The sequence below is a fragment of the Hylaeus anthracinus genome, unplaced genomic scaffold, assembly GCF_026225885.1.
Source record: "Hylaeus anthracinus isolate JK02 unplaced genomic scaffold, UHH_iyHylAnth1.0_haploid 11997, whole genome shotgun sequence".
In the NCBI taxonomy this organism is placed as follows: Eukaryota; Metazoa; Arthropoda; class Insecta; order Hymenoptera; family Colletidae; genus Hylaeus; species Hylaeus anthracinus.
Window position 1 is genome coordinate 10,359,884 of NW_026534344.1, and position 27,709 is coordinate 10,387,592.

The 27,709-nt window shown below is 38.6% G+C and overlaps 3 protein-coding genes across 5 annotated transcripts; 2 read left to right on the forward strand and 1 right to left on the reverse strand.

Annotated features, from left to right (window-relative positions):
* The first annotated feature begins 11,546 nt into the window (after positions 1-11,546).
* Positions 11,547-13,913, forward strand: LOC128889273 (uncharacterized). Of its 2 annotated transcripts, none has more exons than XM_054146734.1 (3): positions 11,547-11,696; positions 13,176-13,470; positions 13,688-13,913. In XM_054146734.1, exons 1-3 carry the CDS (start codon positions 11,643-11,645, stop codon positions 13,693-13,695), a joined length of 357 nt encoding a protein of 118 aa, XP_054002709.1. In that variant the 5' UTR covers positions 11,547-11,642; the 3' UTR covers positions 13,696-13,913. The 2 variants fall into 2 exon arrangements, with proteins under 2 accessions (XP_054002709.1, XP_054002710.1); XM_054146735.1 differs by having other exon boundaries at positions 13,176-13,437.
* A 2,841-nt stretch (positions 13,914-16,754) lies between these two features.
* Positions 16,755-22,107, reverse strand: LOC128889269 (streptococcal hemagglutinin-like). The gene is made up of 4 exons (XM_054146729.1): positions 21,994-22,107; positions 19,515-19,806; positions 17,729-18,403; positions 16,755-17,091 (listed from the first exon to the last, which is right to left on the reverse strand). Exons 1-4 carry the CDS (start codon positions 22,003-22,005, stop codon positions 16,835-16,837), a joined length of 1,236 nt encoding a protein of 411 aa, XP_054002704.1. The 5' UTR covers positions 22,006-22,107; the 3' UTR covers positions 16,755-16,834.
* Positions 22,108-25,372: 3,265 nt separating this feature from the next.
* LOC128889277 (cuticle protein 16.5-like) lies at positions 25,373-27,212 on the forward strand. 2 transcript variants are annotated; one of them, XM_054146742.1, is made up of 3 exons: positions 25,373-25,494; positions 26,222-26,387; positions 26,916-27,212. In XM_054146742.1, exons 1-3 carry the CDS (start codon positions 25,483-25,485, stop codon positions 26,972-26,974), a joined length of 237 nt encoding a protein of 78 aa, XP_054002717.1. In that variant the 5' UTR covers positions 25,373-25,482; the 3' UTR covers positions 26,975-27,212. The 2 variants fall into 2 exon arrangements, with proteins under 2 accessions (XP_054002717.1, XP_054002716.1); XM_054146741.1 differs by having other exon boundaries at positions 25,374-25,494; positions 26,913-27,212.
* Positions 27,213-27,709: the final 497 nt, after the last annotated feature.

Consider the following 27,709-nt stretch of genomic DNA (forward strand, 5'->3'; position numbering starts at 1 on the left):
AAACGATTAGAAATTTCAGCACAGAATTTTTTAGACTAGAGAAAAATTCGACATATAGTGGCAAGTGTTGGTGCTGACACTAGAATCGATCCAGTGCTTCACGGTGAGAGCCAACTGCGGGCTTATTTAAAGTGAAGACTTCCGTTTCCGGACTTCCGTCCTCTTCCAAAGCTCCCAAGCATATCCGCCGGAAATTCGCGGTGTTTTCCGTGCTTGGAAGCAAAATTTCGTTCGATAGCTAGGCAAGCTATTCATTAAACAGTGATCGAGAAGAAAAAAAGATTAATAAAATCTATAATAGTGGACATGGTAACCAATCTATGGAATAAATTCTGATACATTTTGTATTTACAATTTCAATAAAATAAATTATACAGAGCTTTATATATTTTCTATTCCACAAATGAATTCATATTTTCGTTTTCCATTTATTTTTATTTTTTATTTTTATTTTACACTGAAATAGATGAATTTAATTAAACACCTGTCCAAATTATGCACACTTTGGTTTATCCTGTATTATTTACAGGTATCGATACACGTCCTTTTCATTCGTCAATTATTACCGCAACGGAACTTTGTCCATCTCTGATGAACGACTCCAGTTCGCGTGCAGCACGTGGAAAGCGAACGTTTATTCTTGGTTAATTTATGGCTCTTCTTATCGAGGCATCGGTGTTCCTCGGGGCTTCCTCGACTGCAATTAATTAATCGCGCGGCTGGCTTTCCTCCTAGTCCGTTCGAATCGGAATTTCGCGCAGTCGGTGCCGAGAGTTTTACGCGCTGGCTGTCGATTAACATCAGGAAACGCGATTCCGCGTTATGCGCGGTAGAAAGCGTTGCGGACACGTGTAATGGGGGAACAAATTGCAGTTGCTTCCACGGGCCGTGTTACGCGGCTGTCGCATGGTATAGCTGGGGCACAATATGCCCGATATGCATACGTAATTGGTAACCGGTTCTGTTGGCAGAACTGTTCGTCCGTTAAATACCACTTCCACTGATCGATGCTTTTACCGATCGTTATCCTTTTCGCAGATAGCTGATTCCAAGCCTATTCTGTTGTACTATTGTATGCAACAAAACATTGTTGGGTATATCAGAAATTCTTTTAGGGGGATAAGAGTCGATGAATATAACTGCCGTGATTTGGTTTGTCACCATCTTTGAAGGTGTATGGTATTGGTAGGAGCTACAGTAAGAGAAAATAGAGATTCAAGTAAATGATAAGAATATCAGTTAAAAAAAATCAAGAAAGAGATATATACTTTTATGTTTATTTTGCATTGTAAGTTTGTAGAATATTATGCATCTCGTTACTAAGGGAGTATTCTTTAGGAATTTATTTCAAGTGCAGAATTTAATCAATACATTTGATGATTACTTTCAATAGATGACAATGCAATTGCGATAAAAAATGCTCTTTTTCATAAAAAGCATGTTTTTACCTGTTTCAGGTGTGACATAGGTACATCAAAATACGTATGTATTCGAATGTAATGTTGTGGCAAAATTTCAAAGTAATTGGTGAAGAATTTTTAGAGATTTAATATCTTGAACCACCGAATATTTATATCTTTATTTGTATAAATTTCATTATTCACTTTACATGTTTTTATAATACAACAGGAGTGTGCATACACCCCCGCTCAGAAGTATGTGGCCACTTCCTTAATAGAAATAAAGATCTAATAAAAGTTGCGAATCTATTAATATCTATTATATCTATTATATTTGTTTTTAATATCACATTAGTAACGATACAAAACTATAGAGATAACTAGATAAAGTTAAAATTTCATTTACCAAACTTGGATACTAATAATTTCTTCATTGTATCCGAAGTAATATTTCCTCATTAATTTATCTCATTTGTAATATTTCGCCATAAATAGTTTTTGATATATTGAACGTTCTTTCTGAATTTTTCTATCTAAACAATCCCGTACTTCCACTATAAAATTGAGTGTACCACTCAAAACATTTAATATTATTAATATTATTAAATATTTTTAAATACACATCCAATATAGAATTTAGCAACATAAATTGTACAGTAATAACTTACGGTGTATATTAATCATTCATTGAAGGTAGTAAGCGTCCACAAATTTATGAACGAGGGTGTATATGTCGAATTAATAATCTTCTCCTTTCTTCAAGTCGATTGAAAAGAGTTCCTCCAACAGTTTCAAAATAACGTCGATAATTACCACAACTCTTCGCGATCTTCCACTCTCGTGTCTTTCGTCATTGTCAACAATTTCGTTCAGTGGTTACCGAGGCGGACACGGGTTTCATTGGACACGACGCTGATAAAGCGATCGACGAAACCGGGTCCGCAGGCATCGGTTAATTTGGCTCTGTGCCCTTGATTAAACGTCTGTCCCTTATCGGGTGCACCCTGCTCGCCGGCAACGCTTCCTGTACGTTGTCGTGAAATTTATCGGCCGGACAAGCACCCCGAAGGTTGTCGCCCCGGTATTGTTTTTCCGTTATCTTCGAAACGGTTCAGATTACCCGTGCCCGCGAGTTGGCATTCACGACAAGGTGGCCGGCCGGAACGAAGCTGCGTTTTAACGACGCCCTGGGATCGATCCCTCCGCGCTTGCCAAACGATAAGCCGTTAGTTAAGCCGAGCATAAAACGGTGTGTGCTCCGGGGAGTGAGTTTTTCTATGACTTGGGTAGTTTTTCGGGGATGTTGGAAACGTGGAGGGATGCTTTCCTAGGAATTGTTATGGGTTTCTGAAAATTCAATGTACTGCCTGATAAACAGGGTGAATAATCTCTTTCTTAGGTAAGATATAGGTAGTTACTATTAAAATAAAATAAAATGTGATGGTAGAAAGTGCCTTCTGATAATGTTATTCTTAAAATTACTCTAATGATGTTGATGTTTAAGCAGAGTGCAATGTGTGCCGTAGAGGGGTGAGTTTTCCTTTAGTTAAGGCGATTGTTGACGTAGAAAGTACCTCCTTCAGAATTGCTATCATTATAACATACAGAATAATCCTAACATCTTAGTATTCTATTCTGATCTCGACATCTTAATGCAGAAGTAAATAAAACCAATTACCATAGCTCATGATAACTATAGAAATGCAATAATTTTCAGGTGTGTCAAGGAGCTGTCAGTAAATTTCATGAAATTTTTTTGATCGAGTTAGGTTACGTGAAAATTGTATGGACGATTCTTCGAAAACAACATGAATTCCATTAACGTCGAGTCACGTGCAAGTGGCAATATCGAAATCCAAGGAAGATGGATATCGATCCCGAAATTAACGTCGGGCAAATTTAATGAACGAAAAGGAGACGGGCTGTTAACGTAACGAAAATTAATGGGAAACCAATGTGGGATCCTGAAAGATCGATAAGACGAGCGGAAAAAGACGGCGTGAAAGCGTGAAAGAAAAGGGAAACACTAAAAAGCCGACAGATCTTTTTCCATTTACTCAAGGTGTAATCTATTTCATTAATCCGTCGCTCTTTTTCAACACGTGGTTTCTTTTTGTCTGGAATTTTAACGGTAATCTTATATCAACCACAATAATAATACTTACAGTGCCCACTAATAATATGTCTTTAGCTATCAAGAACGTGGATATTAAAAAAGCATTGGGTGAAGAAGACTTTTAAACAAACAATACCGGAGAAATGCAACAAAGAATTTCTTTCATACTTCCGGTCCAAATTTTCGCAACTCCGTTTCCTCTCGTTCCAACGCGTGTTTTCGCTTGGTTAAACGCAATTTCCTCGAGCGGAAAAACGTTTATCCGTGGTGAGAATTTCTCCGTCGAGTCAAAGAGTTTCTTCACGTTGTCGAGTTCGTGGACGAAAGAATTCGTAAATACGAACGTTGCTCCATTTCTGTGGCAAAATTCCGCCCGTGAATGCACTGCATATTCTGCTGGTCTCTAAAAACAAATTTCTGAAAGTTTTATTTAATTTTAAGCTTAGCTCTCTGAGTACTAAACAAGCCAATGTTTATCTTGAATATCTGATGAATCATAACGGAAGTAATGAAATGTAGTACTTTATAAATTAGCAGTTTCTGCAGATAAAAGCCACAGTATAGTACTTCAAAGAAACAATCACAAAACTTCGTGTTCTTTTTAATTCGTCACTAATCATGCCAAAAATATTTCTGCGTCGTGTTACGATTTCCTTAATTAGAGCGGCTTACCTTGCCATTAAAGACTAAAGACACATTTATTTTCAGGAACCTTCCATTTATTTAATGTCTGATATCAATGTTAAAAATAAAAGTGTTACAGAAAAACTATAAGTGACTTATTCCACGTCGCAGGGCACATCGATCTGCAGGTTTGGTGCAAATTGTATAAAGAACTTGGGGCCCCTTGAGATCTGATACCGCGAGACCATTAATCTTCGTCCAGTGCCTGGTTTCCGTCAGATTAGGGCTTCTTTGTATCTGTACAATGGCGTAGCGACATTCTAGAGTAGCAACATCATTATTTACGTAAAACGACGAGGCAAAAAGTTTCACTCCTGTTCTTATCCAACTAGGGGGCTAGACATCGATCGACGTATACTTAACAAAGCTCGTTTGGTATTACCTGAACCCTGATATTAATTGAATCAATCATCGAGAAACCAATTAAAAACTCCATTAAATACTGTCACCCCTAGACGCATTTCTCTCGAGTGTTCTTCTTATTATTCCATTTTTAATTTTACATCGATACATTCGCTTTATTTATTCTTCTCAGAAATATTTTTGTTACACTATTTTTATTTGTATGTTTTTTATGGTTCGCTCTATGGACTAACCCTCTACCACAAGAATTTTATTTCACCCTTTGATAAAGAAAATTTCACTTTTCAGTCATTCATATTAATATTTATATATCAATAGACGATATAAAAATATCAGGAAGTGACTACAATACTCAACATTCTCCGCCATACCTCAACAAAGCCCATAATCTTTAAAACTGTCCACGACAGGTTAAATTTCCCGCAATACCTGTCCGTGAAGCAATAGCTACAGCTTCAAACCAATCAAGGTTGATCCGGACGGTGATTTTTCAAGAAAAATTTTAAGAACTTCCGCACCAATGCGCCAGGCAATGTACAAAGTTCGTGGCAGGGTGCAAAACCCGGATAAATCCGTTCCACTGACATCCCATTCACGAACTCTGGCCCTTATCAGAGTCCGGCCGTAAAGTCGACGCGTTATCAGCGATTCTCGCAGCTTCGCGCGGAGTCACGAACGCTCGTTGAATCTCTGTTTCGTCTCCGTAGTTCAGTGATGTATCGTTGCCACGTTGAAAGCCTTTGTTTCTCGATCGAGACTGCCCGAGTCTCACGCATCTTGGCTCAATATTCTTCAACCGTGGATCGTTTCCAATGAAACATTGGAAACTACGAAACCTGCAAAGTTGAGCAGGGTGTTCGCTGTGGGAACGGGCAATATTAGATAATTAATAAATGAAAGACGAACAAGTTTTGGCGTGCTACTTGTTGAAGTGTAATCTTTTATACGTCGTCATTAAATATTGTATTTAACAATTTTTCAATATTTCTTACGGTTTTGAAGATACAAGCAAAAATATAAATAATTTAAAGTAACTAAATTAATTACTTTTTATCCAACTTTCTCAAGTCCCCTCTTAATTCAAGTCCCTTTTATCTTTTCCAAATATCTGAGAAGAATTAATAACATTTTCACCATTCTGTTTAAGAAGTTACACTTTGAATTCTATTGATATTAGGGTGGTTATGTTTGATTTGTTATTATTGTTGGAATAAGGACGTAAAAATTCCTAATATATGAGAGTAATAACATATTTTTAAAAGTGTTGTAATGTGTAGATGGATTCTTTACTTACAATTAAATGCTGTTTATAATTCAAGCAAATACATTTGTGATCGCACGTATTAGCAAAGAATATATTATAGTGATAATATTTAACTAGTGCCTCTAAAATGTTCACAAAATAAATTTATCTAATCAAATATATCTAAGATCAACATAAGATATCTCTTTCGTTCCTGGTGGGTTTCCATCTACGACCTTAATTTAAAGCAGTAATTTCACCCTCAATGTACTCATTTCAGTTGAAATGTGAATTCCTCTTTACCTAACGTTCTGTCGATTAGAACTCAATTGCAACATTTCGTAATCAACTTCCTAAATTCACAATTACTAAAATAAAGATTAATTATGTGAAAGATACTTCCAAGAGAAGAATCCACGACCAACAGATATAAAGAATTCGCAGCACTATGAATATTTAACATCGCTAACACTGATAGAAAATCACTGACACGTTACGGATATGTGTAAATAGACCTTTAAAATAATACATCCGATATTGTTTTAACAGCCTAGCACTATCGATTCCTTACACACAGTTCCGCCTTCTTGGTCGCTGGTAGTAAATTACGCGGCCAACTTTTTCTCTCAGCTTTTACCAATTCTTCCGTCACGCGTCACGTACAACGGGCGCCTTTTCTTTTTGGTCCTGTCGTCTCGGCAATCTTTTATACGGCGACGGCATGCCATGCAATCTACCGTAACGACCTTTGATGTCGAATCTCCCGTAACCGATGAAGATAATCCCCCCCTGCCCCTTAGCCGTGACCTGAGTCGATAGTGTCCCGCGATAACGGGCAAAAAGAACTCGCTAACGAGCCGTGTGATCTCGCTCGAGGGGGTGTGCGGGGTTCTCTCGCGTGCTACGGCAGGAGTCGACGTTAATTGCGGTGAAGGGTTTTAAGGTGTTGATTGTCTCGCTGGCTGAGTCGCGGTGGAACTTTTCGTTGTCGCTGGAGCGCGATTAAATAATTAACTAACCGTGCTAATTATCGATGCAGGTTCTTTCACCCCTTCGTACGATAATGGAAAACTAATTATCACGCGACGGGATTCTATGCATTTTGTTGCAGACGGTTTGAATATTCGTGATTATGTAAGAGTTGATATTTTGGTTGTTTATAATTGTGTTTGGTGGAAAGTGAATGCAGTCTAGGGGAATTAACATTGAGATGCGTAATGTACTTTAACTTTATGTATTTTCTATAGAATAATTTGTCATAGTCAGACATAACAGTTACACAAGTATTCGTATCCTCTCTGTTTACTATAAATGTTTCATTATAAATATGTAAATGCATCAATTTTACACATGTATATATTTATAATGACCAATTTAACTGGAAACATCACACTTATCATTGAATGTACACAATATGTTTATGGGACTGACTGTACTTATATAATTAATAAGAGTTATATTTAGGGATGTAGGTTCTAATATTGAACGTAAATTTACAATTAGGTAGCCTTTGTAGAGCTCACTTGTTTAATGAGAATGTACATCTACAATTCTCAATCCATATAATTTATTTAATAGAAAATCGTAGGATTTGCACATACGATAAAATAAGATTCAATTGTGTATTCATGCTGTATTTTTATTTCTGGAACTAATAGTCCATTTTATGATTAAATTCTTTAGATTCAAGACACATCAATGTCCAAGTATTTTGACTATATACTGCTGCCCAAAAGTATCCAGACACTGGCGAAATAAATATGCATCAAAGTTATTTAAGTAGTGACCAAAATCGATTTTTATTCGTTTCTTATGAAATATCTAACATTTTAAATTAAAAATTACGTATGTGGAACTTATCAATACTACTATTATATTACCGTTTGCACTAATTGTGCAATAATTCTTATCTCTCTCAAGAGAACATAAACATGAAACAAAGCAGAACTTCAGATTCTTTTAAGCATTGAGACCGTTCCATTAGATTTTGTATTTCTAGGCAGGAATTTTATTTCTGCGTACTCATTATATAATTAATACATAAAAATTAATTTTATTATGCTATGATACCTCAAAAATGATAACAATAATAATTACAATTGATATAAGTGTTCTAAATAGGTTTCGTACAAAGTTAAACCATGTTTTATAGAACAGAAGTAAGTGTTCGGACAATTTTGAGCGGTAGTGTACATTCGAATTAATGCTAATTTCTATATTTTATAATAAACAAAAAGAAATAACACAGTGTTACAATAATTACTATGGACTGCATCTGGCTAAGGACACTTACCTTACTTTCCTTCTTGCTCTCCTTGAACCCTACAGCTTGACGAGTTCCCACCCTGTCCAGTGGTAAATATCGTGTGTCGAAATTCAATTGTTTACGGGGGCGGAAAAGGGGTATCAATGATCGCATGTTTAGTCAGCGTTACACAGCGTTATTAATTGGTCGGTGGGCGAGCACACGGTAAAATTGCTAGCGTTGCACGTATTATTTTCGAGGGGGTCGCATTGTCGGTGGTCGCGGCTCGAAGTGCATTAGACCAAAGTGCACCGAGCCTCCCGGAACGCGTTACGCCATTACGAGAATTACCAGTGGCCAACGACGCCCCTTGTTTTTCTCTGTGTTGCCGTGAAATTGCCCCGTTTATTGGGATTCATTGTTAGCTGACGCGCCTGTATTTCCACTACCGCCGCGGGGGTGGTTCGGGGCCGAAAGAAGGGGATGGAAAACGTGTCGGCTGTCAGTGTTGAATTAATTTCACGTCGCGCCACCTCCTCCTCCGCCCCACGGGCATGTTCAAACGTTTTCGAGCGACGCCCGTGCTTCGTGTTTGAACGAACAAGTGGTTCCCGATGGACGAAAAATTTCACCTTCTCTGAACGGTTGGGTCACAATTTTTGAGGTGTTTAAGGAATTGCGACGTGGTTTTCGCGAGGGAATTCTGATGGGAAATTGTCTACTTTTCAGAGTGGGTGTTTGAACCTTTGGAAATGTCGAGATAGTGGTACATTTGCTTGTTGGTGTGTTGAAAATGTAGGAATATAGATTTTGCATGTAGTAAATTCTTTTGGGAGTGTATTGAACATCTTGAGATCTAAGAAGTATGTATGAGAGTGTGTTTAAATAATTAATTGTTGAAATAAAATTGTATAATATAAGGACATAGAGGCGGTCCTCGATTTTCGCACATTCTGCTTTTGCACATTTTTAAAACTTCAACTTTTTAAGAAAATGCCAAGCAGTGAAAAATTGTTCCTGGAAATAATAACTATGCTTACAAATGATGAGTGAAACACCGGAAACTGTCACAGATGAAACTGTTAGCCTAATGAATGAACTAAACTTGGACGTCAACAATGAAGATGTTAATGAGTTGATTGAATCTCACTCAGCACCACAATCAAATGAATACTTAACACGTTGACCGCCATGTCACCCACAGTGCTCTTCACTGAACAGCTAAAAAAATTAATTCTAAAAGTCACGTACCAAAAGAAATGAATTTAAATGAAATTGATAAATTTTACTAAAGTTACTATGTAGTCATTATGTAGTCTCCAATAGTTTAAATAATATTTAATCTTAGCAGAAAATTTCAAGAATATTTGCCTGACAGTCAACGTGTTAATTGAACAACAATTGTGTCACAATAAAATATACAATGAAAGCGAGGAAGAAGAAGTCGATGAAAATATCAAGACTTTGATAATTAAAAATATGAATGAAGCCTTCATGTATCTTGACAAATTTTTGACTATCGTAGAAGAATCCCAATGGAGAACGTGTATTTCAAGTACATAGGGCAATTAAGCAAGACACAGCATGCTTTAGAAATCTTTATCAAGAAAAAAAAAAGGATGGCATTCAACTAACCCTTGACAAGTATATAAAGCAAACACCCGGAAGCGTTTAAACACGCCCCTTTAACTTCATTATATACACATATTGATAAATAAATACTTTAAAACACAGTTTTTGGTGCATATTTCTTTACATTCCTCTACTTTCAAGCATTTAATATTCGCATACATTTTCACGAACCAATTGTGTGCGAAAGTCGAGGGCCCACTAGTACTAGTAAAATAAGAATAAAATATATGGAATGGAAGTGAAACCTTTCTAACTTGATTGAAAATAAATATGTATCCTCTATGCCTGACGTGTTTCCAACTATCCTACCAAATCTGCTACAAAACACTCAAAATTTGAAAGAGCAAATACAAACAGCTAACCCTGAGGACCAAGAGGAAATTCCACTCGATGTTCGTGAAAACGAAAACGACAGAGTCGTTGGACATGTCTATCGACAGTGGAACGTGAACCGATTGAGCTATTAGGGTAGGTGATAAATTCGTTCTTGTCGAACGTAATATTTCAATTTGGCAATCGCTTACAGTATCTACCAATCATTCCCTCCGAGAACATTGGCTCTTCTGAGATCGACTGTCCTCGCGACTGAAGTTGAGGTTGAAGTTGAGGTCCGCTAGGTAACCGTACTGATAAGGCCTCTAGCAGGCTTCTGACTGGACACCTCACCTTTTTATCCTTTTCTCCTCCTCCAACCGACGCCTTTCACGCCGTTTAGTTTCCTATATCGTTAGCTGATTATTCATGCCTGCAAGTGTTCCAGTATTTACATACAGAGAATTTAATTATCTCTGCTGACTCGTGGATACACGTGACTCCAATGGTCGTTGAGCCGAGGAAATACTATTGTTCGCTGGTCTACGTCTAGCCAGAAATAGAACTATTTTATTTACTACATTGTGGCTAGCAAACAACGTAGTTTCTCTAGATTTTTTCCTCGTTTTGTTCATGAAAGCTCTTTTCTAAAAGCTTCGGAATTTTTTAATTTGCGTTATACTTGTTATGTAATGCGTTTTCCTTGTATGTAATACGTTTTCCTTCTGGTCAGAAAGTTCAAAGCTTCTTTGTCTTTTGTACTGTGTTTGAAAATAGTATTCTTCATTTATTTATTTCAGAGGCTTTCAAAAATTGACACGATTACATTATTACATTTTCAATATCAATTTATAATTTACTCCACATTTGTGAAAAGTCGATTCTTTGTTAATACTTTATTCTCTATTATAATCTACAATAAATACAATTCGCTACATAGATAAATGTCAGTTAGCCGCGCTACAAACATTAAAAAAAAAAATATTACATAACAGTAAGGACAATGAGTAATTATATTCAGTTAGAAGTATAACTGTCCAATTGCTTATATAAAATAATATTATACACTAAACATTGATCAAATGTTAACGAAAATCATTTTGCCATCTCTGACACTTCTCAAGAAAATAATCTATGACACTCGAGAAGGGACACTCTGTATGTTGTCACACCATACACGTTCAACTTTGTTTATAATTTTCCAAGCCAAGCAATTCCGCGAAACGAAACATCGCTCGCAAGAAACTGCGAGCACTCGTATGTTTTTTCAACAACGATTTGTTTACAACATACATTGCGAAACATCGTTATCAGCACGTGGCTGCGTGCCACCGCGATGCCGCCATCTTCCTCGCGAACTTTATCGTGGCCCAAATGGAATTTCGTATCGAAGACACCGGTTTACGTGACGTACATGGTCGAACCGCGTTCGATAATGCTTCGATACGTCAAACGAAATCTTAAAAATAACGGAACAACAGAACACGGTAAACTTTGGTTATCGGATTCACGTAGCGAGAATTCTTTAGGAAATCTGCTCAAGCAAACGAGGTATATAAGCTTAAAATTCGTCGAGTCACTCAGTACAGTCATCTCAGGTGAATAACGAGTTTTGGATATCTGTAGAATCTTTTTACGGTATTTACTATGGTTGCGAGAAAACTGATCGCCGTTGCTTTGTCGCTCCTTCTTTCGCTTCACGTATGTATATCGAAACGTTTGTGAATTAAACTTCTTTATTTCTGGCATTCTGGGTGATACGATAGTAAGTGTGTAGGAGTTTGGAGTATATCGGTCTCGGTATGAAATAAAATCGTTAGGAAAGGCGACTGATATTCTTCTTTGTCGCTGTTTGAGAGCAATTATTTCTAAAAGAGTTGTGAGGTACGAAGTTTTTAATCAAATACTGTTTCTGATGGGAGATAGGCTGCTACAATGTTTATTGAAGCATTTGTAGCCTCAGATATTATCACAGAATATATTACAATAACAATGGAATAGAACTAGAACTAAACTAGTTTATTTAAGATAATATATATTTAAAGCAATCTGTTTAAAATCTACGTACAATAAAAAGTGTCTAATTTTGCTTACGATTCACAGAGAATAAAAATTATCCTGTATGAATTTCGATTCCAGACATTTAGATGGATGAATATAGTAATAGAAATCTTAAAGTCTCCCTTGACAACCAAGCCAAGTGCTCCTACACAAATATACCTTCGTTCAAATTTTCAGTCGTCAGTTTCGTCCGTATCTCATCCGAGACATATGACGAAATCTGTTGAACTCGTTGCTTGCATTGTGCAACAAGGTGAACGAACGTGACTTTGACAAACGGGATTGAAGCATCCAACGTATTAAATGGAAACTAACGACGTGTAACATTCGTATAACCAGCAAAAATGTTTCATTTATCTACGCGAGACGAGAAATATTTAGCACATCGCGCGTTCCCACAAAAGAATCACGAAATTCAAACGAATCGCCGCAGTTTTTTTTTTAATCGATGCTCCTCGAATGCCTGAAAAACTTATGCCAGGAGTATGAGAACATTCGTATCTCGAATTTCGATTTTACTCTTTCGCCAGGAGAGAGAATAAACCTATAAAAACATTGCTAAATAGGGACAATTCTTTCTAGAACGTTTTTTCAACGTGTATTTCTCGATGCTGCTGTATTTCTTAACGAAGTTTATTGATTATTCACGGTATGAAAATTAAATTGAACCTGAGGTCTTTCCGTTCTCATGAGCAACTATGTTCTCATACGATATTATTAGATTTTCTGCGTTTATGGCGTATGCTAATATGGAAAATATATGCAAAACGCACGAAGAATATATTTCATAAATTATAACCGTACCGGTGTTTCATTTTACACGAGTACATGTGTTCTTAGTATGCTTAGCAGATGTTTTTATACTTGCCTGAGCTATAAATGCATGCAATCCGTATCTCAGTTAATAATAATAATAATAATATTTCGCAACCGCTGTCCCGTTGGAATAATGTTTTATTAATATTTGTTACTGTTTCTATAAACACAACGAGAATCTGGTTCACTCTCACTTATTCATGAAAATCTTTCTGTCGAAGGGCTAAGAAGAAAGAAAAGAACAAAGAAAATCAACTTCCTGTCCCATGTAATTACAATATTATTCTTTAAACTTTTTTCTAGGCGATTCAACAGGTTTCCGCGACCATTCCTATAGACCGTCTTTTGGGTGATTCTGGAATATCGGATCTAGGGAGAATGATATCAAGAATATTTACGCCCTCACAGTCAACATCAACATCGGGTGGTTTCATGGGCCCAATAGGGAAATCTTTCCTGCCAGGAGGTTGCGACGCTGGTGGAATGTCTTCGTTCCTAGGACTGGGGAATCCCAATTCGAAAAAGGAAGAATCCACAACAAAGAGTCAGGGTGGCGAAGAAAAAGGTAGCATTCTCCCAGCCCTCAAATCTGCATTCGGTGAGCCATTCGTAGTTCCGAAATACCACGCACAGGATAACAAATTTTCGCTAAATATTTTCATGTTGTAAATATTGTACGCACGAATTGTGTCAGCAAAGTTAGAGTTTGATCAAATTTTTATCAGTATTCGAGTTAGAATAAAGAATACGAAGAATTGTTTCTAATCAACCATGGAATTTCCATCATTGCTTACGATCCTTTCCTGTTTGTTTAGGGCAATAGTAACACCTGGATGTACAAGAATCTTCAGTTTCGGAGTCGATCAAGTCTTAAAAAGTATCGTTTATGTCTCTACGTGTAAAGCAATAGAGTTTTACGAGGTTAGGTTCTATTCTTCGTCTCTTTGACACATATGTACTTTAGTTATACTTTCCTTTTATATTATAGTTATATGTACTCATTCACGTATCCGTAATAAAGAAATTAAATAATCGAATTGATACATTTTTGTTTTGAAGTTATAATCTTCGAATTAATGTAAGGTACAGATTGAATATAGTGACTGTATTCGTTTCGTCAATTTTCATTAGACGAACTCGTAAGTTCATGTTTCCTACAAACCATGAAGATTCCTGAAGAAATTAATTCCTGGTTAAAATAATTATTTTGAGGTTCTATGTACAATATGAAGTCAATCCGACGCTGAATCTAAAGGAAATACAAAAATGAAGCGGAAAGAGAAAAGATTTTTCTAAACACTGACTGCAGAGATTTATTTTCTCAAAATATCTTTTACGGACCTGAAGAGAACCTGAAACCTGAAGTTAAAAATAGTTCCACGTGTGGAATAACTATTCAACTCGATAAATATCCACATTTAACTTCATTTCTCACATACCATATGGGCGAGAATTCGTCCATTCCTAATTCAGTGTTATCGCGATAGGTTTTAATCGTTTAACGTTTTCTGGTCGCATCCGACGAAAGTAAATCTCGTTTTTGGCCGAGAGTCGCGCCACTCCGCGGGAAGGAAACCCGCGCGAGAGCGTTTCCAAGGATTACTTTTCGAGGTGACCGAATAAAATTCAGGGAATCACGGTCGCGGAAAGTATTTCCAGCTACAATGGTTGGAAGAGGTTCAAGCGTGGAACGATGCAAACATTTGCTGGTTCACGTGTAGCAAAAGTTCACATCGAGCCAGCTCGACACAGGCCGTTTGCCTAGTGAAAGCGGGTATGGTAATAATTGAGTTTCAAGCTTAATCGCATGGTTTAGGGTCGGCTTGTTTGCTATGATTTAACCTAAAGTGGAGGTTGCGCCAGCCGTTAGATCACTCGGATCGCGGGCTAACTAGATTAACGAGGATAAATATAACTTAATTAGAAGGTCGCGTTGTCGTTCCAACAATTCCTGAATTTGTCGGGATCAAACATCCCGTTTACGCGTCCATCGAAATATCTCCGCCTCCTTCGTCCCTCTTCCGTTTTAAATGGCATTCAGTTCGGGCGTTTTGTGTATCGTTGGTAGAATAACTGTTGGAGGTAGCTGGATATTTAATTAAATGCAGTATTATGATAGAACAAACAAGCTTGTATGAGAAATGTTTACTGGCATACTTCAAGATACAGTGTATATTCTAAAATTAAATAGATTTATTATTTGAACAGCACAAGCAATGTTGAACATTATATGAATGAATGAATTGAACATTATATAGATTAATTAAATGTGAAATAATTATAAATTTCTATATATTAAAAATATAATTCATTTGTGTTATATTACCTGTATAACCTTTCTTTTGTGCAAAGTATAAGAACCACTAATCCCCATTAGAGGTTTAACAAATATATAAAACTAATTTACCTTCAATCCTCACAATATCACATTTTACCTAGCCTTCTTCGCACTTCAGTGCTTTCCATAATTAATTAGACCATCAAATAAACCTTTCCACTGATCAAGTGTCTCAAGGACGCGTGGAAAAAATTAAACGAGACAGGAGAAACCGAAAGATAGAAAAATTGATGACAATCCAAGTCCTTTCTTGGTTTCATCGTTTACAGAAAACAATCAAAGCGACGAAGGTGTCTCGGCGAGGTGCAAGGATCGCCGCCATTGTGTTGAACAATCATTTGCAAGATAGCAACGCGCAGCCATCAATGCCAACGACTATCCGGCGCTTGTCCTAGTCGTCCTTGCACAACTTTTCCCTTCCTTGTTTTGTATCGCTCCGATCGCCAACGCAATGTCAAAGAATGCGCTCCTTTTCTCGCCACGGCGGCCACGCCAACGACTGGGACTCTCTTTTGAAAGGTTACCTGGTGCTCCGACACAGCTTTATTTGCAAAACAGCATTCAGAACACTGTTGGAGACGTTGTCACGTATTATGCCTGAGCTTGGAATAGTCGAATTCCCAAGGTTAGGATGGTAACAGCACACCCCTAATTGTTCTTATTATTTCTAAGTTAATTTTTCTTTCTTCACTCAATACTGAATTTATTAATATATATACATCTTGGTGCAGTAAGGACGTATTGTGATTATTATTATTATTTCTTTGTCAGTTGCATTGGCACTTTAAATCTTGTTACAGTGTCTTCTATAATACATTTTTTAGAAGCCTCCCAGTTTCCTCTAAAAGAGGAAGGAAATTGCTGTGCCACAGAGGAGAGATGGATTTGAAAGGATACCAAGGAAATATGCTCCTACAGTTCTAAACTTTGATAGTCAATTGTCCTACAGTGCTAAACTTTGATAGTCAATTGTACCTATTTCTCACAGTCTTGTCGATGTTTCTTTATTAGATTTTCTGGCTACCTCAAAGGTTCGTCGTCTCAGAAATCTTAAATTCAGAGACTCTGTCTAAATGAAATTGAGTCTCAGAAATCTTAAATTCAGAGACTCTGTCTAAATGAAATTGAGTCTCTGAAATCTCGAGAGACTTGTAATTTCAACGCATTTGCTGTAGAGTTGGATCAATTTAATAAAGCCTGGAAAAAACTTAGGTTATTTTACAGGGCACAGCGTGTACAGATAGCTGAATTACAGGGTATGTGTGTGTGTGAAGGTTCAATGGAAAGCAGTTTATTAATGCAAGGAAACACTTAGTTGTACATAAAATCCTTTCTTTGGAAAGAAGCGTTGAGAAAGAAACAATTCACGCGAAGCTGAACGAAAAAATGTTTCTAACGCAACCAATGGTCCCATAACCCTACAGCATCAATCGCTTATCTCTAAGTTTATACATTGATTATTTACATACTTCCGAGTATTGAATACTTCACCGATATACAAATGGTCAAGAAATAATTTCCCTCGTGGAAGAATAAAATAATACTCACGCAACAAAGGGTTAAATCGACGTTCGCTTGGTGAAAGTACCGAACAAACAAACAGTAGTTCGAGTTCTGAGGACGGTTAGAGTGGCGCTTGCAAGTACAGCGCGCTAGCGGCGGCGGCGGAAATGGAACCCGAGGGTACGGAAACGACTGCTGAGGGAACCGTTGGCGTTGATACGACAACGTTACTTAAGGATGCCTCGTCGACTGCGATTGTAGCTGCAGGCGTAATGAAATTAACCCTGGCTGAGGCGGTTACCACGGAATTCCCAGAATTCTGTGTCGCCACGGTCGAGCTGGACGTCGAAACCTCTGCTCCTGTTTCCTCTGTTGCATCTGAAAACAAAGCTAGGTAAACGGCGGCGAGCAGTGTAAACTGTTAGCTGTTATAGAACACTTCCGCTTTTTAGTTGGAATGGATCTTTCTTAATTGCAAGGCATCAGAGTAATCGTTACTTTAACACGTTGCTCGAGTTTTCAAGAAATACGTTACAGTGTGAATAATAGAAATATTTAAACAGTTAAGTGCGTTCGAAATCTATATTCGCCATTGGTTGATTTTAACTCAGTACTCTGTGGAGGTCTTTTAGAACTAAAAGAATTAATTAATAGTTCAGTGATTTGTTGTGTTAAAACATTTCTAGCGATCGCGACCTGGTTTTAACGTTTGCCAGTATTAGGCTTTATTAGTTATAAGTAGACTGTGGATCTTTATGCATTTATAGGAAATTTAAATATGCAAGCAACTATGTACAAAATGCAAACAGTATGCAAGAATATAAAAAATATTAAACCTAAATAGAAATTTATTTTATTCTGCAAATATTATAACATGAACTTTACTTTCAATCTTTTTTATTGTAGGCACGTTCGCGAAGATTTTATTTTGCATACAGATCCGCAGTCTAGTTATAAGGCTTGTATAGATGTGAGTCGGAGTAGTCAACGTGTTTGTGCATTTTTTGTGATTTACCTCTTGCGAGACTAGGTCCATTGTTTAGTTCTCTAGGAGATTCTGCCTCTGAAGCTGCAATATTGGCAGCTGCAGTCGCTGCTGCGCTGTCAGAGTTGCTGGCAGTTGATGCACTAGCAGAACTGCTAGCAGTCGAAGCTGCATTACTAGAACTGCTGACAGGTGCAGCTGTGTTAACAGAACTGCTGGCAGACGAAGTTGCGCTAGCAGAACTGCTGGCAGAATTACTGATAGTAGAAGCTACGTTGGTAGTGGAAGTTGTGCTAGCAGAACTGCTGGCAGTTGAAGCAGCCCTAGCAGAAATGCTGGCATCCGAAGTTGCAGCTTCCAGTGGCGTAACTGTCGGGGGTATGATCGTTGGCAGCGGTGGAGCAGTGGGACCAACGATGACTATGGGCCCCGTGGAAGGACCTATAACAGCCTTCGCTGACGCCACACCGACTGTTTCGCTGATCGCCGTGTTCCTCGCTGATTCCTCTGTGTTTTCTATCGCGACTGTCGCCTTCCCCGATGCTGACGATGCAACAGCCTCGTTCTTTGTTGCAACTCGAGCTGACGCTGCGTTATCGGCACTGACGACAGAATTGTCGGAAGCAGCGACGAGCGTTACCGGGCCCGCCGAGGCTCCCTTAATGAGCACTGAATCATCGGATACACTTGCCACATCGCTCGCTTCTGAAAAGAAAGTTAATGGAAATTTTACTCCACGTTCGATAATTTCACCTTTTATACCACGTGCATTTTATAACTGTAGTTTTTGAACACTTCTAAAGCTCTATCCAAGCTCCTTAGACACTGACTTCAATTTTGCGTTCATGTATTTTAACAGTCATGCATTTTCGTATTACAGTATCTCGGCACTGAAACATTTTATATTTAAATATTTTTCAAGTACCTTGGAACAATGGTTCCTGAACTCTTTTCAAAGATCGTATTTAAATATTTTATTTAAGTTTTTATTAAGTTTTCTTGCTATTCGTGAATGAAAATTCGATAGCTTCTAAGCCACAAGTTTCTACATTCTGTGAATAACTGAAATATCCTCAAAAGGTTCTGATCTGCAATACGATTTTAATTCTCTTGAATCGCGATGTAACAATGAATCACCAACTGTGATTACCAAGACAACAATATCGATTATTTGTATATCAAGAAATATGGCTGCCCATATGATTACTTTTCATCGTTTATAAGTCTTCAAGCCACTGTCAGGCTATCACCGTTTTACGATACAACCTGTACAAACTTAGGAATGCCCTAAATCCATAGTTCGTCGACAAATGGCGGCTCCAATAAATTCTTCGGTTTACGCGCCTCGTAAAATGTATATGAGGCAATAGATTCCTATACACCGTGCTATTTCGGTTACGCAATCCAAACTAGACCCGCGAATGGAGTCATAAAGGTTCGAAATGTATTTGAAATGTTCACAGACGCCTGACCGTTTATTTCGTTGGCTATAAATCTTCCAAGAAGACGAGCTCGATGAAAGTAATTTTTAAACCTATGCTCCCGGAGAAGATATTACAGTAAACCCTGGCTTATGGGCAAAAAGTTGTATACAGATACATTTTTTCTAAATTGTGACATTTGCAGATAGTAATCGTCGAGTCACTCAGTACAGTCAACTCAGATGGATAACGAATTTTGGAAATCCGTAGAATCTTTTTACCGTATTCACTATAGTTGCAAGCTATCGTGAATACAAAAATGTAATAATTCTCTAAAGAAACATTCCAAGCTCATCCTGTGACCCTCTTCCACCCTCAACCCAGCAAAAGCTTACTTTCTATCGGCGGTAGGACGTTCTCGACTTGATTGACCGCGTTTCCTGGCAACTGGATTGTCACAGGTCCCGAAGAAGATCCTTCGACGAACGTGGTCCCCGTCACAGGACCGGCAACGACGGTTGCCAACTCTTTTTCCGCCTCCGGTGGCAACAGGCGCGTCGCAGGTGCGAGTCCATAAACTGGTGCAACGAGCAACGGCGCTGCCGATTGCCCGACGCCCACTATTTCACGATAAGGCCAGCCGCTGGCGCAAACGGATGTCAGGAGAATCGATGCCGCTAACTGCAGCTGAAAACGGATAAGGTGTGATTTATTAAGACGAGCGTCACGAGCCGCGACGCGTGTTATCTGCGCTGGTAAACGTGGGACGGGCGTCCCTGGGCCTGGCGACACAATTGTTGGAATGTTTTCTCGCAATCTCGACCATAAATATCATCTATTAACCGATGTCTGGCTGCCACCGTTGCTGGTAATCGAGCATGGTTAGTTGCTCTCGTTACTTGACGTTCGTGGGCGATGTCTTTCAACTCTAATAGCGCCTGGGTTAGGTCCTAAAGAGGTTTCAATGACACAATCTATGTCCAAAGGAAATATTGATAACGAAAGATTCGATGATGAGGTGTGACTGAGATAGAGTTTGATTGGGACTTGGATATATTGTTGTAATTGGATAGACTGTTAATTAGATTAATTGTAGGTGCTGCTTTGGGTATCACGTAGATGCACTCAAAATAAGAAGATGGTTAGTAGAACGATAGAGATCAATTTTATTTGAGCACACGATAGAGCATGCACGATTTATGGCAAGGTAGACTATCCCCACTGGTAACGCAGTGTATTCTGTCGGGTAAGACTCGGCAATGTAGAACCCTGACAAGTCTGAGGAGTTGTCAACAGAACGTTCTACATTTCCAGCAGGACCTCCTGCTTTATGGGCCCAGTTCTCTACGATACCTAGTCTTTATCGACAGGATACTCTACTACAAATATTCACTAAATATTCACTTTCACTTCTACAATCCATCGTACTCGCATGAACTTGGCCTACCACCTTTTCATTGTGATAACTAAAAAGTTGTAATCATTCATCCCAGAGCTTGAAGATCTACTTCCAATAACAATTCCTAACGCATCCTCAACCAGCAGAGCTAAGGACAGCTTTTGTAATGGCAATTATTTCGTACGGAGGGCTGCGTTATGTTAACAGTATCGGTACCAACTCGTTTGATAAGATGTCCAACCGGCACGGACAGTGATCATATGATCGTATCACGGCTATCGTCGGCAACGCTCCAGGTGATTCGAGAACAATATCCTGTACGCATCCTGTCTCATCCAATGTCGGCGGATAGAGCCACACGCACCCCGAATTTGCATAACTCGATTCCCGGCAGACGTGACGTGCATGAACCCGTCATCGCCACTGCGGGTACCTGCACGTGGACAGCATTTGGCCAAACGTTTTGCGACCTGAGCCGAAGGAGGAAGTCAGATGCTCATTTAGAAGCAACTAAAAAGTAGGGATGACACGACGTTACGTGGAATATTGCACATAACTTCCAAACAAATTTTGTTTATATGTATTAGGGCTAGAAATTAATTATGTACCTTTATGGTGTTTCGCCCATTCATTTGAAAAGAGAGCCATTCAAATTTTAATCTTTCCTTAATTATACAAGAGAATATATACGTATGTTTTGTTATTGTCACGATTTGCATGTTAACGTAACATAATGGCAAGTGAATATTTACAATTTTCACATAAATTATTGAATTTAAAGACACATCATTAATTCTCATGCATAAAAAGTTTCATGTACATTTATAATCTGTTAGAAGAATGACATTAGGGGAGATTGAATGACTAATAAATTTCGTATATAGTAGATAGTAATACCCATCAGGTTGAGACTTAGGTTATCTACTTATTATTAGATGGATTGCGATGGAGACTAGTTTGAAGACTTCTACTTAGAGTTATAAATATACGACTGTAAAGGCACAGAATTAATTTCTACCCCTACTATATACGTATAAATAAAATCTCAAACAAAAGTTTCTATCATGCTAACTGTGAAAAAATCATGAAAATTGCTTCGAAACAGACGAAAATAAAAGAGCAACCCCCTCAGGGTGTCAGCGAAAAGAAATATTCCAAGTACCAGCGATCTTTGTTTCCCGCCACCCAGAAAGCGGGCCTAAGTAAAATCGATGCATTACTCGTCTTAATTAAAGTTACAGAACGTCGCCATATGTTTCAATTATCCGCGTAGCCACCGAACAGCGTGGGTGCGCCATATATCAGGGAACATTGGTCAGAGATAGGGAGCCGTTCATATTTCACGTGGGACACGAAAGTGCATTACGAGCCAACAGATTAAAGTTTTCTCATCAGGAACTGAGCGCGGATTCCCTTTTCGTAACAATCTTCCCTTCGACCCGCTCGATGAGCCGCGATAAAGTTTCCCCGCTTACCAGAAGCTTCATGGCTCCTTGTCTGCGACGTCCTCTCCTATTATATTTTCCACGGCGCTTCCTCTACGCCCGTTCGTGCATTCGCGACTGTTACTGATCCGTCGCGAACCGGATTGAACCGTTATATAGTCCATTACGTGTAACCTCCAGTGATGAGTAAGGAAAAAAGGTCACCGCCACCCCGTTTCCACGATCGGGACTCGGTCTCCCAGGAATTCCACGTGCTGGAAAACAGAACAAAGACTGACCACGCGGGACACGCCGCGGAGAAACGATCATGTGGACGGAGCTGGGGGACAGCATGGTCGGAGTGATCGATAAGCGACATACCTTCTCGATTGTCCTTCGTCTGAATAATCGAGGATACAGCGGAACTAACGCGCCAGACGAATTGACCTGTGCACTTTGAATTTTTTTTTTAACTTGTTAACCGCGGTATTTTGTTATAAAAGATCTTCACGGAGTGCGGAGTTAAAATCAAGCAATGACGAGTGTACATGTCGAGCGTAGGGCAAATGTTCACATTATGAATTTGACGAAATCGAGGAAGGATTACATTTTTATTTAACAAAAATATTAACAATTCGTTTCTGAATATTTTATTCTTACTGAAAGCTTGAAAATTGTCAATATATAATAAAATACATAAATTAGAAAAATTGAAGAAAGAAAATAATTCAGAAAATCTCAATTTATTTAGGTGTGATATTTTTTGAAGCACGGTACCACATAAATTGCCACTTTGCAGGTCGTACACCAATATCTTGACTCCTTACGTTTTCCGTTTTTTAAACAGACTGCACATCTTCGGAGGGAATTTGCTTTCGATAGAGCATCTATATAAAATACATAGCAATTGAATATAATATAAAGGTAATATAAGGGAAACATACCACCAAATAATATTCTTATTACATTTTATATATTTATTGATTATATATTTTATATCAATGGTAATTTTTTATTTTACACGACGAGTTATTATACACGCCGAAACACTTAACTGGTTAACATTGCGAGACTGATCCTTAATAGCTTGTCCCATAATTGACAAACACTTAAAGATGTTCCACATATTAATTTAAACAGCAGAACAGTAAGTGACATGAACTTGTGAAGTGCCGTAATATGTGAAGATATAAATGAAAGAAGTTTCAGCTCTGAACTGCAATATCCCAACTTTCAAAATGCTTAACGGCACAGAGTGCTCAAAGTGGTGTTACCATTCATATTTCACAATCCCAAAGTTAGGACATTCTACATCGCCTCATATCAAGGGATGAGAAGATTCTACTTCAAAAACTTAGTAAACTTGATATTGACGTTTTACTAGGTTGTAATATTTGAATGGCAAATTTCTTCTGTGTTTTACTGTGGATAATTGGAAGTTTCTCATGAAGAAATAAGGGAAAGACGGTCAGCAATTGTAAAAAGTCCTTTTCTTGGACGTGAACTCCTCTTCATTTAAAGAACTACGTGTCTAAATGGGATTATAAAGTACTTGCCAGTTCCTATGTAACGTGTTTCTGGATCTCTGGACGTCTAGAGGCTTGGCAGTCTTCATTCTCCATCAGTCCATATCTTTTAAGGTGTACAAGGAGGTCTACAAAAATTCCTTGTCTTGAAGAGCTTGTCTATCATCCCATTTCCGCTACTGTAGATTTATATCTCCATTGCCATTGGCAGCAATACTGAATGTTTTCCTGAAGAAGCGAGCCGGTACTTTTCACCCTTATTATTCAATCTTAGTATGATTAATCAGCTAATTAGCAAGTCCTCGAGCAACGATTGCATACATAGGAGAATCTTGCGAGCAATGTACTCGAAAATGGAATTGCTTCCCTCAATCGAAGCTAAGCACTTGCCACTTAACTTCGAGGCAAGCCCCGACAGAGAGAATCCGAGAATCACAGTTTGTATGTTCATTGTTCAGATAATCGATAAGCGGGGAATCAATTTCCGTATAATCGGTCTCTGGATCATCAATCTCCGGATAATCGACGTCCCATTGTACTTGGTAATCTTGGGTACTTGGTCATCATGGGGTGATTTATAGATAGCTGCCATTTTCGACTATTGAGTCTACGGGGGAGGCAGCTCTACCGATGTATTATAGTAGCGCACTAGCAAACTTCTCCACAAGTATGATAATTTGATGAGATTGCTTCTTTCTGAAATAAGTTTAGAGCAACCTCAGGAAGAAAGCCGATATTTCAATTAAAATTCTTGAAAGCTCTAGCAGAGAAAACAGGACAACAGAGTTTCCGAGGATGATCTCCTTCGACATCAAGGAATGTCTTTGCAACTCTCGTAGCCTTCCAAGGTGAATTCATAATCTTTTCCTCTGAACAAAGCAGAGACTCCTAAGCAAAGATCTTGAAAGCTCAGGCGTAAGTCACAAGACGATAAAGAGGTTTGGAAGATGAGCACCTTCGACATCAAGGAATGTCTTTGCAACTCTCGTAGCCTTCCAAGGTGAATTCAAAATCTTCTCACCTGAACAAAACAGATACTCCTAGACAAAGATCTTGAAAGCTCAGGCGCAAGTCACAAGACGGCAAAAAGAGCTTCGGAAGATGAGCTCGTTCAATATCAATGAGTGTTTCTCCAACTGTCACAGCTGTCCAGGATAAACCAAGAAGTCTCCCAAACAAACCTCCCAGTCTAGAACCTTGGTAACTGAAAGTTCAAATGATCTCCTCGAGCAGCTGGCGAGCCGGTATCAACGGTATTATTCACCGTGTTCGATAGAATAAATAATATTCGCTGGAAAAATGCCCAATTGGGGGTAAAAAAATGGGTGAATTGGAGGCGCGCTTGGACACGGGCAATTGCCCGGCTATGTCGTAACGCTCAACTGGATTTTCAAGGCAGCGTTTCCTGCCTTCCTGTATCGATGCATTTTAGCAATCGATCGCCGCGCGTATTCAAGGCCGTCTCACGCAGAATTGAAAGTCGATTTCGCAACACAACTAGCGGATTGCATCTTATAGTCGAACCCTAAATTGTGACGACTGGTCGATTCTTTTTCCCCTCCTGGTTAGCGGTCGACGGCTGACAGACCCGACACAACGACCGGGGATGGGAAAAAATACACACGGGCGGCTAGGTATGCAAATTCCGGTGACCCCGTTTCGCTAACTATGAAAACTTCTCTGCAACTATCGCGCGGAGTTGCGTGCGCCAGGCAGCGCCATCGTGATTTCTGATGCAACACAGCCACTGTGCGAGTTCATCGTTTCAGATCGCTGTCTTGATTTACGGATTCGAGTTCCCCCTCCTCACACCCCCGACCACGCCCGCTCAACGACAACGCTGACCGGCCCTGGACACGAGTCCTGCACGGGGTGGATGACGTACGGCGTCGACAGCGGCTACTTGGGTAGGAAAACAAGAGTATAAAAGACTAAGTTGAACCTAGGATTTTCATCAGTCGCTTGCACACTCCAGTTCGAAGAAGCTCAAGCAACCCAACCCAACTCACTCAAAATGAAATTCTTGGTAAGAACCGTCCTACTTGGGTAATCGTAACTCGGTGGAACCAAGTTGGTTCATCTGCCTGTGAAACAGGTGACAAATTGAGATTTCGATGGCCTTTCGAGCATTAGCTGGAAAAGTCTCTTATTTATATCGAGATTCTTCAGATCTCGATCTTCGCCTTTGTCCGATACGATGCACTTTGTGATCGAGATACTCTATTTGAGATCTTCCTTAAAACAGCAGTACGGGTACTGCGAGATCCTTAAATATTTTCTGAAGAGAACAGAAAGCTACAGAAAAATAAAACGCACTTTTATAAAGCTAGCAATTGAAATTTGAATACTTCCTTTAAGTAATTTCTTGGATTAATTTGCAAATAAGCATCGTGATATACAAAAATTGTCTGTTTAGTCAATCTCTATACAGTCTTTCTCAAGTGGTATTTAGACAAGTACATTAGCAGTATTTCAACATTGGGGAAGGAAGATAATCCCTTATTTGTCAGAAGGGTGTATTTTATGGTTGAGCCTAAATTGACCAAACTGCCTCAAATTAGTACAATGTGGACCCTTTGACTAGGGGAGACTTCTAGGTTGAAGCCCCTAAAGCCTATGTCTTAATCTGCTCCTAAGAACTAATGAGAGGGGAAAAGAGTAATCGTTTATTCTTTTTTTATTCTTGGCAAGGGTTTATCTTGGAGGAATCTCTTTTAGAAATACTCGTAACATGGTGATTTATTCTTTTCCAGGTGATCCTTTTCGCTATCGTCGCCGTTGTTGCGGCTTTCCCCGAACAAGAGCGTGAACGCCGTGGAATTCTTGCGGGTCCCGCTCTAGGATGGGCTGCTGGCCCCAAAGTCGCTGTGGCCGCTGCCCCCATCGCCATTGCTACTGCCCCTAAGCTCCTCGCGGCGCGTAAGTAGTCAAGATTGCTTAGAATTAATCAAGGAATTTTATATTTGTTTTATCTCATCGAGCAAACTCTGTGAACATAATAATGTTATAATCCGTGGTCTCTTCAAGGATTCACTTTATTAAAATTTGTTGTAATTGTGCTTGGGAAATCCTTGTAATAAATTTAACGCTTGGAAGAACTATGTAAAGGGATGGTTTCATTTTGGACAATCAGGAAATCCCTATAGTTATTACTCTGGGATTAATTTAAACCCTTATTAAAGGCGGAATTCATTAAGGAATTAAAATTAATTCGTATTTATAAGAGAATCAACTTTAATTATTTATTAATACGATACTCTCACCGCGAAGTTGAGGGATTCTCTTCGAATATAAATTATATTTAAAAATTCGATGTAAAGAAGGATGTAGATTTGATATAAAAAAATATGTTATACTTTTTCCAAGAAGTAATATCGTTTTACTACAGAGTTTGGATGTGGAATTTGCTTTCTCGTGTTTAAAAATGAATTTTATTTTGTGCAGCAGCTGTAGCCGTTGCCGCCCCCGCCCTCGCTCCCGCGTGGGGAGGTCTCAAAGCATGGTAAACGTTATTAAAACCCTGGCGTAACTGGACCTGAAGTATTACGAGGAAGCTTAACGATGAGAGAACTCTCATTGAGCTAAATTCGAATTCGGCGACTGACGGCATCCACCAACCCCCTTTAGGCCGCAATTCCGTTCAACCCCCAGCGATTGGCACGATGGAAAACTACACATCCCCCCTCTCCCTCTAGTTATTCAAATTGTATCATCGGATAATAAACTTATTTTAAAACTTTTAAATGACCAGGTTGTATTCAATTCGAAACCGTCATCCTATTAACAACTAGCGAATACGATTGCGGATAATTTTAATAATAAACGTGTCTTTGGACAAACTTAAAGCATCTTCTATTGAATATTTCGACTGTTGGATATGGAACTGTTAAATTGAATAACGAGAACAATGTAGATATTGTTATCCATTCTTATTGAATAATACTATTAATTTGTTCAGAATATTAGAACGGTCGAAATATTTTTAAAAACGACTTCAATTAATTCTATAATAGTAATTCGAAAGAAGAATTTAATTCCCCACAGAGGGAACAAAACTCTGTGTAATTTTACGTAACCAACAACTAGTACAATGCTTGTCGATAAATAACAGAATCCACATCATTTGTAGTTTGTTAGCTTCCTTAAGGTCAGCTCAAATAATGACCTTTAATAACTGTACTTATTGAAAATAGTATAAATGGAGTGCGTCGATAATGGATGATTCATAAACGAGTTGATTA